Here is a 23,899-nt window from a genome sequence, read left to right as displayed (position 1 = left end):
CCTTCCCTCCTTTCTTTCCTTCCCTCCTTTCTTTCCTTCCCTCCTTTCTTTCCTTCCCTCCTTTCTTTCCTCCCCTCGTTTCTTTCCTTCCCTCCTTTCTTTCCTCCCCTCGTTTCTTTCCTCCCCTCGTTTCTTTCCTCCCCTCGTTTCTTTCCTCCCCTCGTTTCTTTCCTCCCCTCGTTTCTTTCCTCCCCTCGTTTCTTTCCTCCCCTCGTTTCTTTCCTCCCCTCGTTTCTTTCCTCCCCTCGTTTCTTTCCTCCCCTCGTTTCTTTCCTCCCCTCGTTTCTTTCCTCCCCTCGTTTCTTTCCTCCCCTCGTTTCTTTCCTCCCCTCGTTTCTTTCCTCCCCTCGTTTCTTTCCTGCCCTCGTTTCTTTCCTGCCCTCGTTTCTTTCCTGCCCTCGTTTCTTTCCTGCCCTCGTTTCTTTCCTGCCCTCGTTTCTTTCCTGCCCTCGTTTCTTTCCTTTTTTTCTTCCTTTCCTTCCTTTCCTTTTTTTCCTTTCGTTTCCTGTTCCACTCATGAATAGAGTGAGATAAGACTGTGTGTTCTTCTGTACGAGCCCTAATTTCTAGTATCTTACCTTCGTGCTCCTTACGTGAAATGTATGTCGTCTACAGTAGGGGAGTCAGCTTCAAATGCCGATTCTCCAAATTTTCTTGGCAGTGTTCCTCGAAAAGACCGTTGCCTTCCCTTAACACTGAAGCGGTATTGTAGAATAAGTCGCACTGACGTCCTTTATGCCGTCTGTTTTACAGATGTCGCACACTTTCTTAAAATTCTCCCAACAAAATGAAGTCGACCATTTGCCTTCCCTAATGCAATCCTCACACGCTCGTTCCATTTCATATCGCTTTGCAACATCACACCCAGATACTTAAACGACGAGACTGTGTCGAGCAGGACACTGCTAAAACTGTATTCAAACGTTACAGGCTTGTTTTTCCTACTCATCCGCATCATATTTTTCTAGTTTTAGACCCAATTGCCATTCATCATACCAACTACAAATTTTTGATATTACAGTGCCTGTGTTATTCTGAATTACGATGCAAAGTTCCTTCGGACATGCCTGCATGCATAGCATTTATCCGCCGACACCGGGCAAGCGACTTTCAAGCAAAATGATATGATAATTCAAGACCCCAAGCTGTGGACAGGCGTTGATACACATCAACGGGGACAATTGAAAATGTGGTCCCCGACCGGGACTCGAACCTCCTGCTTACATGGCAGACGCTTTATCCATCTGAGCCACCGAGGGCACAGATGGTAGTGCGACTCCAGGGTTTTATCCCTTGCACGCTCCCCGTGAGACCCACATACCCAACTTAATGTCCACACATTACATCCGTAGTGCCCTGCCCATTACACTCATTACTCGCGGCGGACATGTCCGAAAGAACACATGCCATCTTTATATAGTTAAGGCTAACCGGCCATTTGACCTCCTCCTTCTGTGCTGGATGCACACGCATTGCCCGAACTCTTATAGGACTCGGTAAGATTGTCTGCCGCGAATAATGGGCAGGGGTGCTACAAACGCAGTGTGTGGACATTAAGTTGGGAATGTGGGTCTCACGGGGAGCGTGCAAGGGATAAATCCCTGCATTCGCACTATCATCTGTTCCCTCGGGGGCTCAGATGGATAGAGCGTCTGCCATGTAAGTACGAGATCCCCGGTTCGAGTCCCGGTCGGGACACACATTTTCAACTGTCCCCGTTGACGTATATCAACGCCTGTCGACAGCTTAGGGTCTTAATTATCATTTCATTCTACGAGAGCTACATTGTCACCGATGGTATCAGTTCTCTCGGACATGTCCGAAAGTACTGATACCATCTTCATTTCAGTAAAGTCTCTCACATGTACGGGAATATACATAATGGATGTAAGAGTACAGGTTGTAGACCCATGGCTAACGACATAGTGAAGTTTGTGTCTGGCCGTGAGTCGTACACGGGTAGCCAAATGGAGAGGCGAACGCTCGCAGTAAGCGGGAAATCAGGGTTCGAGTCCCGGTGCGGCACAACTTTCCATTGACATTCCATTCTACAGCTGATGGTTGTCCAAATCCGCAACTGCGAATGCATTAAATGTAACTAGAAATATTGTCAGTCATTTCGTATCGGCCTACACTCACTCATTTATACACCGTACCATACACAGAGCATCATCAGCAAATAATTGCAGACTGCTGCCCATGCCGTCCGCCAGATCATTTATGTATGTTGGAAATAATAGCGATCCTATCAGACTTCCCTGGGGCACTGCTGACGAAACCATTTCCTCTGAAGAACACTAGTCGTCGAAGAGAACATACTGGATTCTATTACTTAATTCTTCGAGCCACTCCATATCTGGGAACCTGCTCCACACGCCCGTATCTTTGTTAAGTCTTCAGTGGGTACCTTGTCAAACGCTTTCCAGAAACGTAGAAATGTGAAATCCGCCCGTTCCCCTTCATCAGTAGTTCGCAGTAGTTAGCAATACACCCTGAGGAAGTCGTATTGCAACAGTCGCCGAAACGTCGGAATTTTATAGTTGACAATGCCTACGTTTTCATTTCGAGGAAAGGGGAAGCTGCGTTTCGCTGAGTGCTTTCTAAACCAGCGCTGATGCACGAACACAAGCTTCTCAGTCTCAAGGAAATTTATTATACTCTTTTGCCCTTTTCATATACAGGATTGACTTGCGCTTTTTGCCAGATGGTTTGGGACCCTGTGCTAGCTGAGAGATTCGCGATAAGTGAGAGCAATGTTAGAGGCCAATTCCCTAGTGCACTCTTTGTAAAATGGAACTGGGATTCCATCCGGACCTGGCGGCTTATTTGTTTTGAGCTCTTTCCGTTGTTTCTCTACACCAGTGATGCTTATTAAAATATCGTCCATAAGGGAATCTGTTCGGTCGTAAACGACGGTATGTTTATACGATTCTCTTGCGTGTAAGATTTCTTAAAGGCGATATTTAAAACTTAGGCTTTCTTTTTGCTATCTTCAACTGCCACACTAGATTGGTCAACGAATGACTGGATGGAACCCTTAGATCCGCTTAGCCATTCTACATATAACCAGAATTTTCGCGCGTTCTCGGCCAGATCTTTTGCGAGATATGACGATGGTAGTCGTTGTATTCTTCGCACATAATTTTTTCACAGACGCACCAACTTTTACTAACATTTGCCTGTCGTCATTCGTGCGGTACATTTAAGACAGTGTATGCAACAGCCTTTGCTTCCTCAGCGTTTTCCGAATGTCATTGTTACACCACAGTGGGTCTGTTCCGTCCTTAATCCGCTTACTACGCACATATTTCTTCAGAGCACAATCTACAACTTGTTTAAACTTCACCCATAATTCCTCTTCTACGTCCATCATACTCAAAGTTATGCCAGTTCAGTGTCTAAATGAGATGCTAACAACGGCTTATCTGCTCTTTCTAGCAAAAACACACTCCTAGCCATGTTGACTGATTTATAATACGAGTATTTCGTAGCCACAGTTTCTGTGGTTGCCCCCCCCCCCCCTCCATCAAGCTGCTCCCAGTAGCGTTTGTCTTACCAGCTGACTGCACCGCACCGTCATTTTCCCTGTCAGTGGATGGGGACGCTCAGTTAAGCCTTTTTTATTTATTTTTCTCGGAACGTTGAAGTGCGGTTTGCACGCATTTCTTGTAGGAAACCTTACTGATACCGCAGCATTTTAGAGTATAACAAGAAGCTACGAATTTGTCTATACTACTAACTATTAATGACATCTCCTCTACACGTTTACTTCAATTAGACTTCGTAATTTTGCGACTACTTTATCAATGCAATTTGCTGAATCTGTTTAGCCAGGTCGAAGAAGTCTGGAAACCAGTAATGTTCATCTCACCAACAATACAGGGGGGTGTAATCTCATAGATTTCCCTCAGTGAAAGGTGCATAAACTCTCACGAGTGAATCTAAATTTCGAGTAGGTTTTTTTGTATTCACACTTCTAAGAGTTTCATATTGCGTTTAAATCTTCCTTCCATTTATACAATACACGTCCGGATTTTACAGAATGAAACTGGCTTTGCAGAAAGCTTATCTTTAAGCGTATTCTCCCTCTTTTGTTGAACCAAAAAATTTATAGTTTTTCCTTTGTAACTTATTGCTATTGGTCTACACGTTTTCTTTGGGATAGGAAGGTACTGCTTTTTTCCTCTGGAATTCAATTAGCTTTACAATAATCATTCGAACCACATTTCACAGATTAGTCAGAGTTACTTCCTCTTTTTTTCTAATGTTACCGCAATTTCTAACGAAATGTCGACATCTTTTGAAAGAACGTCCAGGAAATTAACTAACAAAAACACATATGAAGATCTTCAGGAGTAGATGATTTCGACTGCATACCACGTTTTTCTTATTTTCTCTTTGCAAGGTTGAAAACAGTGTGAAACTCTAGATCCTGCACAAATAGAGATGCTATTAGTAAACATGTATGAAGACATCATAAAGAAAATAGTTTTATGTCTGTTTTTAACATGTAACGATGCCGCAAAGGCAACTGCTAATTATTGTGGGTATTTGCAGATTTGAGTGAAGAGTAACTGTAAGCAACTGTGTCAGTGAAACTAAAAGCGGAAACTGAAATTCGCTTTACAAATTATGATGGCGTTGTGCCGTGTTATGTTTACCTATGTGCCGTCAATGAGAGATAAGTACAGAATCTTTTGCGCATGCGTTATCGCTACAGATACGGTAAAGGTGTACATTTCTCCAGCTGCAGGGCGAGCTACGAATTGGGCCATTTTCAACATTTATTAAAAATGCATGCAGTGCGCCCTGGCAGGTAAAATTTTGTCAGTGTTTCTTTTGATGTATTCTCTCCGCGTAAAAAGTTTCAGGGTAGGTTTCTACATGTCGGATTGGACCATTCCCGTGGCGGCATTAACCCCACAACACTTTTAAATGAATTTGGACGTCCAGCACCATTCCACAAACGTTTTAAGAGGAAGTTGTGGTCAACCTGAAGGTTGCTTTGAACACTGCAGTGCTTTACTACGCATCGTGTGTGTCCTTGCTCTGGACCGACAGCTCAAGATGTATTCTGAAACGGTGCCACTTGATATGGTATTATTCTCAATGTTGAAGGTGAAAGAAGCTCTAAAAAACTGAAAAAACTGGTACGACCAACGCGGGATCATACCCCAAACCTTTAGCTTTGTAGTCTGCGCTCATGATCTGGACCTCCGTCGGCTAGCTTCTTTATCGTTATGAACAGCAATAACTTACACTGACCCATAGTGGCATATTTTTGTACAGACCATTAACAAGATTCATCAAACGGGGAAACTGCATTGAGCTGAAGCAACAAACACTAATTATATAATTCTGCATAAGAAGTACCGAAAATCGCTGGAATGCTACGATGCACGTTCTTTTATTTACACGTCATAAATAATAAACAATTATTTGTGTTCACAGAGAGAAATAATAGCTGTAGGCGTGAATATTTCATTAGAGATAAAGTTTGGTTTGAGTGGTGTCCTTATTGGGGTAACTATGAAGATAGAATTTTTTTGAATAATTCCCATCTCTGCTTCCTTTATCTTTCCAGTCAGTACAGTCAATATTATCAACTGTAACGAGTCCTACTAATTCACTTGCTCGTTTTACTCAAGAGAGCTTACGATATTGCTGGATTGAAATTTTGTTAATTACGAAGAAAGTTGACAGTTATAATTTGTTCTGTGGAATATAGCTCTCAATGTAACAGCGATTTTTGCAGCAGACTCAACGTGAGCATTACCTCATCAGCAGATTTACATTTCCACAGATAAATCAATGACAATAACATTCAGTATTTGAGTATCTGTTTAATTTTCGTTGTACGTTATAATAATGAGTCGCTGTCGTAACGTCGGGTATACAGCATACACTTTTTCCGTATAAAACATGGAAAATCGACATGTAAAAACAAATTCAAACTGCATTCCAACGTTTCCCACGCCCATTAGTGTCGCTATGTTGTATGTTTGTTGTACAGTGTCTAAATTTTTAGAAAGCATTCTTGACTGGATTGCAGTGATCAGTATAAAATGTTAGAAAACCAATAGAAATAGTTACGATCACATTTCCACTTTTTTGTGTTGGTAACGGTTTCGGCCCTTTCCTCCCTCCATTTTCAGGCTTACACCGCCATTATGGCTGCTGGTGGCGGCACACGAAGCGAGATCCGTAGAAGTACGGTTGTCACTGCTATAATGTTTGTTTCTTCAGTTCCATGGCAGGGGCCACGTTCCGATTTTAACCAGTCCATGCATGCCTGTTAGCCTAGCAGGCAGGCAGCCGCATATACGAAGGAATCTTACTTGCCTACTTGGACGCTACCCGGCGTAGCAGTTTATTCTGTACGCTTTCATTGTAGTTTTATGAGTAGGGTTCGGGAGTTGACGAGAAGTCGTTTTTTACCCGACTATCACAAGATGAGGTTAAACGAAATATACATTCATTTTGGGTTATGATAGGGCAGAAAATGGATTTTTTTCCATTTTTCCTGTTCGGCGTACTTGCAGCTTATTTAAATAATTAATTATTTATTTGTTTCGATATGAACGGTTTTCTATGCAACTCTGCCCTCTTTAGATAGTACTAGCTATTCTCAATTCGAAACATCATCAGGTCACGTGTAATGTTCGCTGTGGCAAAGAGAACCATCCTTTGCATCTATGACCCTGAACATGTTTTTTATACTGAAACCCCTACTAAAATAAGGTTTTGGAAATCTAGTTTCTGTAATCTTCGTGTGTTAGAGGCAAATATGACCCCAGTTGTACCAATTTAATTAATCTCTCCAGGTTGTGTATAGCGGGTATACTGAATCCATTCTGTGGCCAAAATAAGTCATTCTGTATTTCTCAAATGCATTTTAGCAAACAAATTCGTTATTCATGTTATGTTAATCTAAGAAGTACATAGCTAAAAGAAGAACCTTTTCTTTCATGCTAAGCTTTCTTCGCACTACGTTGCATTCTACCAGAACGTAGTTTTTAATACCCACTGAGCCATATTTTTTTTCCTGTTTCAATCAATTTTGCCCTAAATTTAGGAAGCCTATATACTGCTAAATGGTCTTAAGTCCTTAGTACACATTAGTATTGACAGCAGTATTAGACTGTTTGCCGATGATGCTGTAGTTTACACGAAAGTATTGAGAGGCACCCACATACCTTGCTCATACTGTGGCATCAAGCAGTCAGGCCTGCAAGATGAGTGGTCTGCCAAGCGAGTGGATTCATTCTTATTTATCGAGTAATATGAACTCTCGTACTCTCAATTAAGTTACCAATTATCCTCCTGTATGAATAATACGCAACGGAAACGCACATCTGACTATCAGTAATTTACAGAACTCTGACTGTTCACTATGCACTGGCAATACCACATTTTCCTTTTGTCTTTTATTTAACGGCTTTTATCAACACGTGGCCACTGCACTGAATATGAATGGCGCACACATTATAAATTCGGGACATCATGACAACATACAATTCGAAGGAAAAGTCCACCAATCTTTTTCTTTTCACTATTTTATTTATTCCGATAAATTCTATAAACTAAACACACAAATTCTATAACCTACAACAATAACACATGAGAAATTCCGCCCAGTGGGCATGGCTTTACATTGGTGATTCTCTACCTTATGGTCTCGTAATTATTTAACGCTACAGTGCACTTTCTGGATAGGATGGTGGATCTTTTATTATATCTCACACTTCGACTCTCACAATCATCATCACGAAACTTTCCTCCAGATCGAGCGGTACAGAAGGAACAAGCATAACCCACTAATCTTTTGAAACTACCTTGCTACTCTCCCATGCAAACCACACATACCCAAATTACATGACATACACCACACTACAACATGGAATACAATACAACAAATAGTCACAACACTATCACTTTCAGCTTTCCCACTTCAATTAGTATTTATCCCAGTTTCACACGACACTGCCCCACTTTGTAATTCTACTTTCCTACTATGAACTCTGGAGATATATGCACGTCTTCCTGTGCAATGCAAGCCAAGTGGCGTTGCTGGATAGACGGCCGACTCACCTTGCTTCTCTCTCAGAGTTTGAATCTAGCGTCACACGGAATCATATCACGCAAAGTAATATTAAGAACATATTCATCACACACGCGAGTCCTCAACTGATACCATGGACGAGTACTTCTCTTTATCCTTTGTCTCATACACAGATTGAGACTCACACAGTACTCACCACGTGGAAGTACTCGTCTCTAATTTCAAGTCCTGCACACGCCATTTCTTAAATATTTCAACTTATGGTACACACGCTATTTCTTAAATATTTCAACTTATTGTACACACGCTAGTAATTCAGCTTAACTTAAGCACACGGAAGTATTTCAACTTATCGCTACACGTGGTTTCATTGTGACCGTTGGTCACTTCCGAAGATTATTACGATCCCATTAATATTACCTGCCTGACATTTAATTCTCCCCACAAAAGTTCCTGAAATAGAGAAATTATTATTTCGAACTACTCTTAAATATTCCACATGCATACCATGTTTCCACTTTTTTGTCTTTACGGAGCACACCCAAGACAGGTCTTAACAGCACAAGATCCAGCGGCAGAGTGCCGAAACATGGCCGTTCTTCAGGTCCTCTCGCACCTCTGTCGAGGTGGGGGAAGACCATGCTACCGTATTGGTCAGCCACATTTCAGGCGCTCAAAGCTCAGGTAAATTTCATCTCTTTGGTCCCACCAAAGGTGGCCAAAGGATCGTCTCAAAGATGATCATATATTCACATTCACTATCTGCGGTTAGCAGACGACCATACATTCATTCATTTCACAGATCTCACCAAACTGGATGTAGGGATTTATTTTGTGGGAGTGCACATGTGATCAATTAAATAAATAAATTGTCATTCTTTCCCACACTGGTATCCGGCTTCGCTGTATTAATTGAAATTGAGTTATTATTAGAAAAAATGTTGTTCAGACAAGAATAATGAAGTATGTTGTACCTATTTTCAATGTCGGGCGGTACTGTACCCTTTCAGTATCACACGAGAATGGTGAACAGATCAGTGAGGATTTGCAGAAAATTAATGCGTGGTGTAATGACTGGCAGATATCTTTCAATATAAGTAAGTGTAACCTACTGCGTATAACAAGGCGAAAATCCCCATTAATGTAAGAGTACAATATAAATGCCCAGTCTTTGGAAGCGGTAACATCCGTCAAGTAGGTGGGTGTGACTATTCGAAATAATCTCAAATGGAATGATCAGATTGCACAAGTAACGGGCAAGGCGAACTCTAGATTGCGGTTTATTGGTGGAATCGTGCAGCGATGCAGCCCTTCAACAAAGTAAATTGCTTACAATACGTTAGTTCGTCCAGTCTTAGAGTACTGTTCGTCTGTATGGGACCCTTATCAGGGGTCTGATTCATTCCAGAACCGCGCGACCGCTACAGTAGCAGGTTCGAATCCTTCCTCGGGCATGGATGTGTGTGATGTCCTTAGGTTAGTTAGGTTTAAGTAGTTCTAAGTTCTAGGGGACTGATGACCTCAGATGTCAAGTCCCATAGTGCTCAAAGCCATTTGAACCTTTTTTTTTTTTTTTATATACACTTGCAGATAGACGACGCGCTAAGCGGAAGGGGCTGCTCACGAAATTCCGAAATCCGATCTTCGCCTAGGATGTAGGTCATATATTATTACCACCACCTTTCAAATCGCGCAGTGATCACCATTCAGAGATATGGGAAATCAGAGCTTGTCGTTTTTCCCTCGCGCGTGGGGCAAGGGGGGGGGGGGGGGGGGAGAGAAAGAGGGGGAATATGACTTTGGCGCGAACTGTGCTTTCCGCTGGCGCGAACTATGCCCTCCGCCACACACCGCTTGGTGACTAGCAGAGTATACAGGATGTTACAAAAAGGTACGCCCAAACTTCCAGGAAACATTCCTCACACACAAAGAAAGAGAATATGTTATGTGGACATGTGTCCGGAAACGCTTGCTTTCCATGTTGGAGCTCATTTTATTACTTCTCTTCAAATCACATTAATGACATTAATCATGGAATGGAAACACACAGCAACAGAACGTACCAGCGTGACTTCAAACACTTTGTTACAGGAAATGTTCAAAATGTCTTCCGTTAGCGAGGATATATGCATCCACCCTCCGTCGCATAGAATCCCTGATGCGCTGATGCAGCCCTGGAGAATGGCGTATTGTATCACAGCCGTCCACAATACGAGCACGAAGAGTCTCTACATTTGGTACCGGGGTTGCGTAGACAAGAGCTTTCAAATGCCCCCATAAATGAAAGTCAAGAGGGTTGAGGTCAGGAGAGCGTGGAGGCCACGGAATTGGTCCGCCTCTACCAATCCATAGATGTACATTTCCACACACTTGGCGGCCACTAAGCCTTAGTCTTCTTCCATACACCTATGAAGTGAGTGCTTGTTCAATTTACAAACATGTCGTAAGATAGTCTATGTTCCCAAAAAAGTGTTCAGTAACTTTTTATGCAGTTTTCATTGCGTATCACCTGCGGGTTTATTTAAAGCTGCCTCATAAACACACAGCCTTTCCCCTGCTGGGCTTGGGCTCTGTTACCTGACTGGTATACAGTCCGAGTCTTCATTTCTCCTCACTCTCGTTTAAGATTGATTTGTTCATTTTGTTGCTGCCATCTTTATGATGAATGAGCTACGGTGAAACTACCTACGCAGAAATATGCCTGGTTAGTCCCGTTGGAGTGACAGCGCAACCTGTTGCCAGGTGCTGCAGGCTGAACGATTTCCGCGAAGCTTGACAGGCTTGCAGTAGCTGAAGCTGCCCTGCTTTAACCACCGTGCTTCAGTACACGTGTACTCTCCTGTCTCCTTTGCGGCAGGCTGAGCTGCGGCGGAGATAGGGACAGGCAGGCAGCAAGGAAACTTCGTACACACCTGCACCCACGAGGAGCACACGGCTGACTTCCCAGAAACTTTGCTTAGTGGAAGAGCGGTCAAAATAAGCGAACGCGTGTCTCGGCTAATCCGTAGATACTCCACCGTTTCTGAGAAAACGGTGCTCGGTGTCTTTTGGCACAGCCGAAGCGGTGGCAGTTGTTAGCGTCGTGGTTTAATACTTGTGCGACCCGTGTTCGAAACGCGATTGTTGAGTGTATTTTATAAACATATATTTTTTTCATTTGTCTACCCATGTCCTTACAACATTACTACAAAAATTCTTCACACAAAATTAAGGGCTAAAAAAATGGTTCAAATGGCTCTGAGCACTATGGGACTCAACTGCTGTGGTCATTAGTCCCCTAGAACTTAGAACTACTTAAACCTAACTAACCTAAGGACATCACACACATCCATGCCCGAGGCAGGATTCGAACCTGCGACCGCAGCAGTCGCACGGTTCCGGACTGCGCGCCTAGAACCGCGAGACCACCGCGTCGGGCCAATTAAGGGCTACAAAGGCGTTACATTAACTGTGAAAGTATAACTCATTTTCATAGAAAGTATCAAACATTACGTAACGTGTGTCAGCAGTTACAATCTTTTTAATGTCTCATATGCCTATACTTCATTGTTATATAAGTTCTTATGTTGTTGAATTTTATTCTTCAGGAAAATTTGGTACATTGCCTTGGATGATACCGATCGCAGAGACATTGGAAACATACAAATTCCGAAAACAAGGAGCCATCAGACGAAGGCAGGTTTGCCACAACGACTTTTCTTAGCATGGATCTCTCAGGAAAGAAACATCGTTAACATTGCTGAAGATTTGACGTGGCGACAATAATTTCGCGGCAAACCACGCGTCTCAGGAATATCACAGAAAATGTTCTAAACCCGCTTATTGTTTCTGTTTCTCATTTATCTGCCCATAACCATAGAACATGACTACTGTTGAATATTCAGCAGTTGACAGAACCACGATAAGCAGGAGTAGGAAAAAGACAATTAAAATGCCTTCAATTAACCCCTGTTTCCGATTGGCTGGAACTCTCAAATGTAAATACAGTAGGCTCGCGATAGTGCGACAGTTACGAGGTCGAGATGGTTTAGGAGTATTAAAAAATGCCGGATTGCCAAAGGTAGAATTTTTTAATCTAAATTTAGTCTTCTAAGTCTAGAAAACTTGTTTTGTATAAATATTGAATATGTACTGTACATAATATAGCACGCCTACTGCTGGAATACATATTGAGCGCGCACACGCACACACATTTTACTATCACTAGGGTTATAAAAAAAAGATATGTACGTATAAGTCAAATTTATTGTGTGTGTATGTATTACAAATGCACATACATAGAGATATAGTCTATACAAATAGCGTATTATTGCTTAAAAATCTGTAATAGTTTTTCTTCTTTCGTAAATAGTCCGTAATGACTTTTGTTTCGAATGTCTTTTACGTTAAAATGTTCTCGTAATTGAGTTCCACCAACATACCAATGGGTTGGCAGCCGACATAACCTCATTACAAGTGATAGTGCATTTCCGTTCCGTGGTCGCCTCAATGTGGTCGTCGTCTACATGAGCGATAAGGTCCTGGATCACCTCTTCTGTTAGTTCAGAACCAAGGTTATCTTTAACACACACCTTCTCAATTTATCGGTATCTTCTTGCGGAATGTTAATTTCATCCAAAATGTAAGCGCAGCCCTGGTAAATTCGTTATCATCTTCAGATTTGTTATCTCTGTCGTCTTTCTTTGGAAGGAGTGGGTTTTCTAGCCAAATGTGTTCCCAAGATTTTATCAGAGTTAAATACTTGACTTGACGCCACCCAAATGCTGCATTGACAACGACGTGCTTGATGTCAAATTTTTTCAAGTTTGATGTGATGTCTGCGTCGCGTTGGCTGACGATATCAGACGCTTTTTGTAATGTGCTTTTAATATTTCGATAACATTTTGACCCATCGACTGAATCAATGCAGTCGTATTTTCTTGGCAAATACAAAGCCTCTATGCAACAATCAGCCATCTTAACTCTCATTTCTTCCTTGTCCTGATGTCCTGGAGCATTATCTAACAACAAAAGGGCCTTCAGGTTTTTTTCTCCTTAAATGTTCTTTGACTTCTTGTACAAAATATTTGGAAGACCAGTCTAAAAGAAACTTCTGTAGTAACCAATGGTCGGTTTTGGCTTTTGTACGTCACCGGAAGAGATTGGACTTACATGTTTTTTGAATGCGCGTGGAGACTTGGATTTGTCCACAGCTAAAAGTTTTCATTGGCACACACAGTTAACGTGGTAAGCTCGTTTTGAGGCTTCCTTCCTGAAACTTTTTTTTCTTCCTTCATTACAAAAGATTTTGTTGGAAGTTGCCTCCAGCTGAAGCCTGTTTCATCGGCATTATGCAGTTGTTTCGGCGTAATGCCTAGTTCGTTCACTTTGGCATTTTAGTCCTGACTGAACTGAGAAACTGAAGTCTCGTCTGATGATGGTTTTTCTCCGTTCATCTTCAAGAAACGAACGCGATGCCGCTTCTTAAAGTTTTCGAACCAACCATCGCTGGCACGAAAATCACCTTTCTTGGTCATCTCACTATAAAAAAGCTGGGTTTTCTGTTTCAAAATATCTCCCGAATTAGGGACATGTCTGCTACTTTGTTGTTTAAACCAAACGTACAGAGCTTCCTCAACTTCAGGGTAGTCGCTCATGCAAAGGGTTTTTCTCTTAGTCATCTTTATAAACGGTAGGTCGCCCGGTATCACAAGCTTCGGGAACGGAAGTTGGAGATTCACCTCGGTCGTACCTTTCAAATAATTTCTCTTTTATCAGTAAGAGCTAATTTTTATGCTTACGTTTAGCTTTTCAACTTGGACTCGCAATCACACAACACATTCCAACACAAAAATTGAAACAGAACGATTAATCCGTGTAGCAGAATTCAAATTCACTAGTAACATGAAAAGAGCACAGTCGATAACACACATTTTATATTGCCGTGAGGCAAGTGGTAGAGGGGAGGAGGCGCCTGTCGCAGTAAATGTGTCCTATCCGTGTTTGGAACAGGCGCAGTTCCGATCACCGACTTACGAGACTGTCAAACGTCGGATTTTCATGAGTCTACTGTAATGTTGTGGAGCAATTTGGGGCTCACGAAATCGAGCAGTGGTCCGGCGGCCCTCGTGGGGTTAAGGTGAAAAGCCGTGGCCCTCTGGGGAGGAGTTTGTAATTTAATGGGGTCATAATTTCGGAATTCTGGAGTTACTGATCCTATGTGAACAACGAGAATATTTTCCGGCTACGAAAAACCTACAAAACTTTCGAAACCGCATTGCCTTGACTGGACGTCGAATTCTGCTTAAGCGGCGTCCCTTTTTCTCCTCCAGTGTTATTGTTGTTCAGTGAGCGTGGACCTGTTCGGTCAAAACTGGCCTCAGAGCAGAGCGTGTGACCATTAGCCAGCTGGAGGTGGTGTTAGATAAAAGTGACAGACTTGGCTATGGTTAGTTGGTACTAATAAATTTAATTTGTTTCGTACTAATCTGTTTCGTGTTTCTATGTAGCTTTTCCCCTACTGAGTTGGAACAGTTTTACTTTTTTTCAGCCGGCCGCAGTGGCCGAGCGGTTCTAGGCGCTTCAGTCTGGAACCACGCGACCGCTACGGTTGCAGGTTCGAATGCTGCCTCGGGCATGGGTGTGTGCGATGTCCTCGGGTTAGTTAGGTTTAAGTAGTTCTAAGTTCTAGGGGACTGATGACCTCAGAAGTTAAGTCCCATAGTGCTCATAGCCATTTGTATCAGAGGAAGTTGCTAGTAGCCAGTAACAGGTGGCGCACTGAATTGTTAGTGAACATATTCCACTCCAGTGGCCCGATCTGTAAATATTTCTGAAAGTATATTTAGCTATAGGGCTTTTAATTACTGACTGTGGAATTACGAGATGTTAAACCTTGTCTCATGGGTCAAAGCGAGGCCGGCGAAACTTATTTAGAATGCGCTGATCAAAGGTAGCTACATGGTTCCAGAGATCTTTTCATGTCTTAAACATCTATGATGTGCGCCGGCCGAAGTGGCCGTGCGGTTAAAGGCGCTGCAGTCTGGAACCGCAAGACCTCTACGGTCGCAGGTTCGAATCCTGCCTCGGGCATGGATGTTTGTGATGTCCTTAGGTTAGTTAGGTTTAACTAGTTCTAAGTTCTAGGGGACTAATGACCTCAGCAGTTGAGTCCCATAGTGCTCAGAGCCATTTGAACCATCTATGATGTGCTTATGCAGACTGAAGCGACGAAAAATTTTTACCAAAACCAGGATTCGAACCTGTCTCCTCCTGACTAGGCAAATGCACTAACCACTAGTATCCAACCTAGCACAGTGGCCTTGCACAATAGCACTGAATATCCTAGTGTGCCTCCCTCCTCAGTCCAAATTACCCTTCACGCCTCAGACCAGTCGTTATTGCCCCTAACACCAACAACATTGCAGAAACTCCCCAACCATGTTGGAACAGTACGTCAGTATCAATATTTGGATTGAGGATTGCGGAGGGAGGCGTGCTAAGGTAGTCCGCACAGTTGTGTAAAACCACTGTGCCAGGATGGCGTAGTGGTTAACACATCTGCCTAGTATGCAGGAGACTGGTTCGAATCTCGGCCTTGGTGCAAATTTTCGTTCGTCGCTTCAGTCTGCGTATATAAATAAACGCTATTTACAATGATTTTTAGTGTAATGTAGTGTAGCAGAGCCAACGGCCTCGCCGCATCGGTTCCCGTCAAATCGCCGAAGTTAAACGCTGTCGAGCTGGGCTAGCACTTGGATGGGTGACCATCCGGTCTGCCGAGCGTTGTTGGCAAGCGTGGTGCACTCAGCCCTTGTGAGGCAAACTGAAGAGCTACTTGATTGAGAAGTAGCGGCTCCGGTCTCGGAAACTGACATACGGCCGGGAGAGCGGTGTGCTGACCACATTCAGTGATGCCTGTGGGCTGAGGATCACACGGCGGTCAGTCGGTATCATTGGGCCTTCACGGCTTCTGCGGCAGGAGTTTAAATTTAGTTTAATTTAGTAGTGTAGCAAAGGAAAGCATTAAACCAGGTCCGCCACTCCAATCAAATCTCCAGAGCCGTAAGATGCAAAACTTGCTTCGCACGATGAACGACACCAAGAGTACATGGATTCTGGCTGTGGCCGTGAGTGATTTTTGTGATGTCGCAGAAGCTCAGAGGCACCGACGTCAGGAAATTTCAACGGTAGAGAGAAAAACTTTGTTGTTGTTTGTGGCAGGCATTTTTGGGCGAGCTGTCCGAGGTGCACATCCGTGGACTGCTAGCGGGCGTGCCGACGCTGAGCTACTCGATGGGCATCCTGCTGGTGTACGCACTGGGCGCCGGACTAGAGTGGCACGTGGTGGCGGGCACGGGGCCCGTGCTGCCGCTGCTCGCTGTCGTCGCGCTCTGCTTCATCCCCAGGAGCCCCGTCTGGCTGGTGCGCCAGGGCCGCTTCGACGACGCCAAGAAGGCGCTCGCCTGGTTCCGCGGCTCCACGTCGGAGACCAGCAAGCAGGTGAGTTGACACTTCCTCACATGCAAGGCAATAGGTAGCCTTGTCAGAGAGTTATATGGTCATTCAGACTTTGGTCGCCCATTTTTGACAACCTGTCTGGGGGCATTTGTTTTGGAGTTCACCAGCTGACGGCTGTCCCAGGGCTCACAGCTCTTTCATGAGTTCGTGTTTGGTGAATACGGGCCCTGAGATATTGAGGTCCTTTCCTCCTTCCCAGGCCACATTCCCTTTCCCAACCTTTTCCTGCACACTGCCATTCCTGTCCCCGATCCTTTCCCTTTGCCCCATCCCTCCCATATCTTGGTGTCTTTGATTACATTGGCCCAGCTATCCTTACGTTTTACGTCCCACTTTGGGGTTTGACCTCCCCATCCAAATTTTATCTCTGTAGTGTGAGTCAACTTAGCGTCTTCAGCATATGGCCTTACCTCTTCATTTTGTACTCGATGCCATTGTCTTGTAAACCCGATATTGCTAGCTCATTAGTTAATGCGAATAGTGGGATCGTTATGTACCCTTTTGGTTGAGCCCCCTGCCAACAAAGGGATCGCACTTGTGATACCGAGCTGCTGCCTCCCTGTTACGCCTAGGAGTGGTTGTTGTTATTCTGGAGCATCGGCCAGCCCTTGCTGCGGCTGGTTAGCACCCACAGGGATTGAGTGGTATCAGCGTGGACACTTTGCGTATGAACGCAAGTACATATATATATATTGTCTATGGATTAATATCCTTTTCTGAAGTCAATAAATATCACTGTTTGTTTGGTCTTGTGAATTCGAAGGATGACTACGAGATCAGGGTTTGTTCTACACTTGTGAACAGCTATATTCGTTAAGTCACGTATCTACGGAGTCTGAGCAGAGATACCCATGCGTGGAGTCTGGACAGAGATGGGAACCAGTGAAGTGTTCTCGACGTTAATGTTTATATTACAGTTCAGTCATTTATTCACAACGTCTAAAAGTCGTCGCTCTTCCGCACCAGCCTCGGCTGTTACTTATTCAGCTGTGTGTTAGATTCCAGCTGACGCCCGTAGAGTCTGCTAAGCGGTTGCACGCCCCAGGAGATGTCAGTGACACTTGCTCCGGCAGTTGCTTGCTGGCAAGCAGGAGGAGCCATTCCTCAGCATAGAGTGTCCTCAGCTCCAGCAGCACGCAAAAGCACCCGAGTCTAGATCAGAAACATGGCTCTCATGGGGCCCTGTTGCTGGCTTCTGTGTAGAAGTTCAGTGCTGGCAGCACCCAGCGATGTGGTGTTGTTGGAAGACAATCAGTTCCTCCATCAGTAGATGGTAGGTGACGACCAGCATGATGTTCATAAGGGTCATCTTCAGCTAATTCATAGAATGTTCTGGAGCGTCTAGGACGTAGATTCACTACAGTATCGTAATCACGGAGTCGCGAGCTATTAATGTGAATTCCATCGATCCCAATGATCAACTCATGATGAAAGCTGGAGATCTGGGGTTTTTAAAGGAAGCAAGCATGAGACTATGGTGCAAGGTTTGGTTTGTAATAACTGCATGTATCCTCCTTATTCTGCCACAGTCACTTTAACTGCTCTGTCAGTTTCTCACTATGTGCTCTTGAGAGAGACAGAGTTTCTTGCAGAATGTCCTATGAGCTAACGAAAATACAGGATGGTCCAAAAGTCCGGAAACATCCTCATAAAATTCATATGGAGTAGCAGACAAGGAAACAGAGTCCCTACATACGAGGAACGGGAAGGGGGAAACTTTATAGGTTATGCCGCCGCCATCTTGGATTCAACTCCAAAATTTCAAATGGGAATGTGGTCATGTGACTTATCAAACAGATAGAGAATTTCACCAGAAAACAAATGCCGTTGTGATTTTAAACATAGCTTTATTCATTCTCAGGTTATAGCCAGTTACATGTGACAGCGGTGGGACGCTCAGCAGCATGTGTGTTATGTGCCGAAGAGACATGAAGCCGATGTTACACAGTCCTGACAGACCACCAATAGTCATAGGAATGGCTCGATATGTTGTCCATCATGTTGGATTGTTAATGCTATCCTCTGAACCCAGTCCTGATGAACTTTGACCAACACATCTGTCTGGATTTGACCACACGCGTCAACAAAGCGCTGCTTTAGATGATGCAAATCCCGTATTTTCACATAAAAAACCAGTGTTTTGACATGACCCCAGAGATAAAAATCCGATGGAGTCAAATCTGGTGAACGTGGTGGCCACTCCCCAGCACCCCTACTACCAATCCACTTTTGAGGGAACTGCACGTCCAGGTATGCTCGCACATTGTGCCCATAATGTGGTGGGGCTCCATCATGCTGGAAGAATTCCGGAAATCTCCGGTCCTCCGTTACCAACGAGGGAAACACTTATTCACCCAATAACCTCAGATAACCATTGGCTGTTAACGTACTATCAATAAAAAAAGGTCCAGCGACTTTGGTACCCTACACACCACACCAGACCATCACTTTTTGTGAGTCGACCGTTTTGGAAGCATCAATCCAGTGCGGATTTTTGTCTGACCAGTATCTATGATTCTGCTTGTTCACTTCACCATTGATAAAGAAATTGGCTTAATCACTGGACAGCAGCTGATAGGGAAACGTGGGTTTATCTGCAGCTGCTGTGTCACCCATTCTGCGAACTGTACCGACGGTCTGGGTCATCCCCGTTCAGATGTTGTAGAGCTGAATTTTGTATGGTTGCCATTAGTGCAACGATAAAATTCGCAGTATGGAGGTACGGCTAACACCACATTCTTGTGACAGGCGACGAGTACTCCATTGCGGACTCTTGCTAAATGATGCAAACACGCTCACTGTTGTTGCTTCATCGATGGCGGATTTTGGTCTTCCAGCCTCAGGTTTATCTGCAACAGAACCTGTTGCTCGGAATTTGGCCAAAAGCTTGGCAAGTGCGCTGTGAGTGGTGGGCTGTTTGGCTGGGTGACGAATGTTGAAATCCTCAGCAATGACCCGTGTGCTTCTTTCTCCTGATATCAAGATGATTTCAATGCGTTCTTCATGTGTTAAGGACATTTTGTAACCTGGAAATAGGGAAACAATGATGAAAACGTAAGCATGAGTAAATGATACCTAACAGTTACACACATGTAACATATCAGGCATGGGATAGTCACTCTGCACCGTTCCAGACCCCCATTCTATGACTTCTCAGTACGTAATACTCACGCTGCCGAGCGTCCCACTGCTGCCACATGTAACTGGTTATAACCCGAGAATGAATAAACCTATGTTTAAAATAACATCGGCATTGTTTTTCTGGTGAAATTCTCTATCTGTTTGATATGTCACATGTCCACATTCGCATTTTAAATTTTGGAGTTGAATCCAAGATGGTGGCTTTCAAGATGGCCGCCATCTACATCTACATCTACATCTATACTCCGCGAGCCACCTTACGGTGTGTGGCGGAGGGTACTTATTGTACCACTATCGGATCCCCCCTTCCCTGTTCCATTCACGAATTGTGCGTGGGAAGAACGACTGCTTGTAAGTCTCCGTATTTGCTCTAATTTCTCGGATCTTTTCGTTGTGATCATTACGCGAGATATATGTGGGCGGTAGTAATATGTTGCCCATCTCTTCCCGGAATGTGCTCTCTCGTAATTTCGATAATAAACCTCTCCGTATTGCGTAACGCCTTTCTTGAAGTGTCCGCCACTGGAGTTTGTTCAGCATCTCCGTAACGCTCTCGCGCTGACTAAATGTCCCCATGACGAATCGCGCTGCTTTTCGCTGGATCATGTCTATCTCTTCTATTAATCCAACCTGGTAAGGGTCCCATACTGATGAGCAATACTCAAGAATCGGACGAACAAGCGTTTTGTAAGCTACTTCTTTCGTCGATGAGTCACATTTTCTTAGAATTCTTCCTATGAATCTCAACCTGGCGCCTGCTTTTCCCACTATTTGTTTTATGTGATCATTCCACTTCAGATCGCTCCGGATAGTAACTCCTAAGTATTTTACGGTCGTTACCGCTTCCAATGATTTACCACCTATGGCATAATCGTACTGGAATGGATTTCTGCCCCTATGTATGCGCATTATATTACATTTATCTACGTTTAGGGAAAGCTGCCAGCTGTCGCACCATGCATTAATCCTCTGCAGGTCCTCCTGGAGTACGTACGAGTCTTCTGATGTTGCTACTTTCTTGTAGACAACCGTGTCATCTGCAAATAGCCTCACGGAGCTACCGATGTTGTCAACTAAGTCATTTATGTATATTGTAAACAATAAAGGTCCTATCACGCTTCCCTGCGGTACTCCCGAAATTACCTCTACATCTGCAGATTTTGAACCGTTAAGAATGACATGTTGTGTTCTTTCTTCTAGGAAATCCTGAATCCAATCACAAACCTGGTCCGATATTCCGTAAGCTCGTATTTTTTTCACTAAACGTAAGTGCGGAACCGTATCAAATGCCTTCCTGAAGTCCAGGAATACGGCATCAATCTGCTCGCCAGTGTCTACGGCACTGTGAATTTCTTGGACAAATAGGGCGAGCTGAGTTTCACATGATCTCTGTTTGCGGAATCCATGTTGGTTATGATGAAGGAGATTTGTATTATCTAAGAACGTCATAATACGAGAACACAAAACATGTTCCATTATTCTACAACAGATTGACGTAAGCGAAATAGGCCTATAATTATTCGCATCTGATTTATGACCCTTCTTGAAAATGGGAACGACCTGCGCTTTCTTCCAGTCGCTAGGTACTTTACGTTCTTCCAGCGATCTACGATAAATTGCTGATAGAAAGGGGGCAAGTTCTTTAGCATAATCACTGTAGAATCTTAAGGGTATCTCGTCTGGTCCGGATGCTTTTCCGCTACTAAGTGATAGCAGTTGATTTTCAATTCCGATATCGTTTATTTCAATATTTTCCATTTTGGCGTCCGTGCGACGGCTGAAGTCAGGGACCGTGTTACGATTTTCCGCAGTGAAACAGTTTCGGAACACTGAATTCAGTATTTCTGCCTTTCTTCGGTCGTCCTCTGTTTCGGTGCCATCGTGGTCAACGAGTGACTGAATAGGGGATTTAGATCCGCTTACCGATTTTACATATGACCAAAACTTTTTAGGGTTCTTGTTTAGATTGTTTGCCAATGTTTTATGTTCGAATTCGTTGAATGCTTCTCTCATTGCTCTCTTTACGCTCTTTTTCGCTTCGTTCAGCTTTTCCTTATGAGCTATGATTCGACTACTCTTAAACCTATGATGAAGCTTTCTTTGTTTCCGTAGTACCTTTCGTACATGATTGTTATACCACGGTGGATCTTTCCCCTCGCTTTGGACCATGTTGGTGGCATAGCCTATAAAGATTCCCCCTTCCCGATCCTCGTGTGTAGGGACTCTGTTTCCTTGTCTGCTACTCCATTTGGATTTTATGAGGGTGTTTCCGGACTTTTGGACCACCCTGCACATGTCTCGCTTCCTTCAGTTTTCTGTCGCTCTCGCTTCTGCTGCATGTGTATGTTCACTTAGCATACAGTGTCGTTATGTGTCGACGACATGACCCACTTGCAACTTACTTGTTTAGTTCCTGCTTCCGCCTCTGCCTCTGGTGTGACTTGATTTCTAATTTCTACCCGTCACTATTCTGTACTGTAACATATCACACGATGTGATTGCAGGTGGCTCGCGAGCTGACAGAGCTGATCGAGCGCGCGCGGTCGGACGACGAGCAGCAGGCCTCACAGACCAAGGGCGGCTGCTGCAAGGTGTTCGTAATGCCCCAGGTTTACAAGCCCTTACTCATCGTCAACCTGCTGAACATCATGCAGATCGTATCGGGCACGTTCCTCGTCATCTTCTACGGCGTCGACATCGTGGTCAAGTCGGCCAGCTCGACGGGCAGCCAGATCAAGGGCGAGACGTTCTCGGTGGCGGTGGCGGTGGTGCGCATGGTCTTCTGCGTGGTGGGCTGCTGCCTGCTCATATGGTGGACGCGCCGGCGCATGGCCATGGTGTCGGGCGTGCTGTCGGCTCTCTCGGCCCTGGCGCTGGGCGTCGTCTGCCTGCTGAAGGAACACCGGCCCGCCTCCGAGCCTGTGCCGGCGTCAGAGCCGATGGTGATCGCGGCGCTACTGCTGCTCTACGTGGCCACCAACACGGCCGGCTTCTTCTTGCTGCCCGTGATCGCCATCGGCGAGCTGCTGCCCGCGCGCGTGCGCGGCGTCGCCGGCGGCTACACCTTCTTCATCTTCAACTCGGGCCTCTTCGTCGCCACCAAAGTCTTCCCCTTCTTAACCGACGTCATCGGCATCGCCGGGATCTTCATGGCCTTCGGCATGGCCAGCCTCCTCGGCACCCTCCTCGTGTACCTGATAATGCCGGAGACGAAAGGCCGCACCCTCAACGAGGTGGAGGACTACTTCGCAGGGGACAACTTCCTCTGGATCACGAGGCACAAGTACCAGTCGGTGACACCAATCAGTCCCCTACCTAAGGCCTAAAACGCTCGTACCCGGTTACCAGTATCTCACCAGAAGCGCGCCTGGACAGTATTTGGTGAATGGTGATATTTTATTCGTGATTCTTCCTCCTCCTCCTCCTCCTCCTCCTCCTCCTCCTCCTCCTCAAAGGAATAGACCGGGAAACTGATCTCGTGAACATCGTTAACGTCCTTAAAACTATGTAACATATGTGAAACAATCTCGCTAGCGGGTTCTCATAGCGGACAATGTTAATATTTTTTTCCCTTTCAAGGTGTTAAATGTGTTAAAGTATTAAGAGGAGATATGCAAAAGACTTGTAAAGAATTAAGTTGTAAATAAACAAAATTCTGTATTACAATGGGATCAATATTTAACCTCATTTGAAAAACAAAATATTAGTAAATTTTCTTTCTTCTGTTGTCCAACCATTATGCTCATGCGTTTCACGGAAGGTTTCTAGGACCATTCTTTCCACTGATTGCTGGAAGTACACACATTGCAGGTTTTAGGTTATGACAAAGACGACCGAATGATCGGCGTTATAGATGAAATACCTGACGTTTTATTTTTTTAAGATAATACTATACCAGTACCTTATTGCATCAGTACATCCGCGACTGCTACGGTCGCCGGTTCGATTCCTGTCTCGGGCATGGATGTGTGTGTGATGTCCTTGGGTTAGTTAGGTTTAATTAGTTCCAGGGGACTGATGACCTCAGACGTTAAGTCCCATAGTGCATCATGGGCAGGTACAGTCACATGACGCACCCTTGCAAGTGAATGTACGCACCATCAAAATTGTTTAATAAGTTAACTGAAAACGAGAAATCAACATCGAAAATTATGGAAGAACAGACCGAGTGATGGATCTTGCAACTATATAGGTGGA

At 44.3% G+C, this 23,899-nt stretch overlaps 1 protein-coding gene across 1 annotated transcript in view; it reads left to right on the top strand.

Moving 5' to 3' along the window:
* LOC126473466 (facilitated trehalose transporter Tret1-like) overlaps positions 1-23,371 on the top strand; it is an 83,224-nt gene extending 59,853 nt beyond the window's left edge. Inside the window, exons 4-5 of the mRNA XM_050100538.1 lie at positions 16,265-16,543; positions 22,207-23,371. Of these exons, the coding sequence (XP_049956495.1) occupies positions 16,265-16,543; positions 22,207-23,028 (1,101 nt within the window). The 3' untranslated portion in view covers positions 23,029-23,371. The remainder of the gene's footprint in view (positions 1-16,264; positions 16,544-22,206) is intronic.
* Positions 23,372-23,899: the final 528 nt, after the last annotated feature.

Source organism: Schistocerca serialis, chromosome 4 (genome assembly GCF_023864345.2).
Source record: "Schistocerca serialis cubense isolate TAMUIC-IGC-003099 chromosome 4, iqSchSeri2.2, whole genome shotgun sequence".
Classification (NCBI taxonomy): Eukaryota; Metazoa; Arthropoda; class Insecta; order Orthoptera; family Acrididae; genus Schistocerca; species Schistocerca serialis.
Note: the sequence above shows the minus strand (reverse complement) of the source record. Positions and strands in the feature narration are given on the sequence as shown.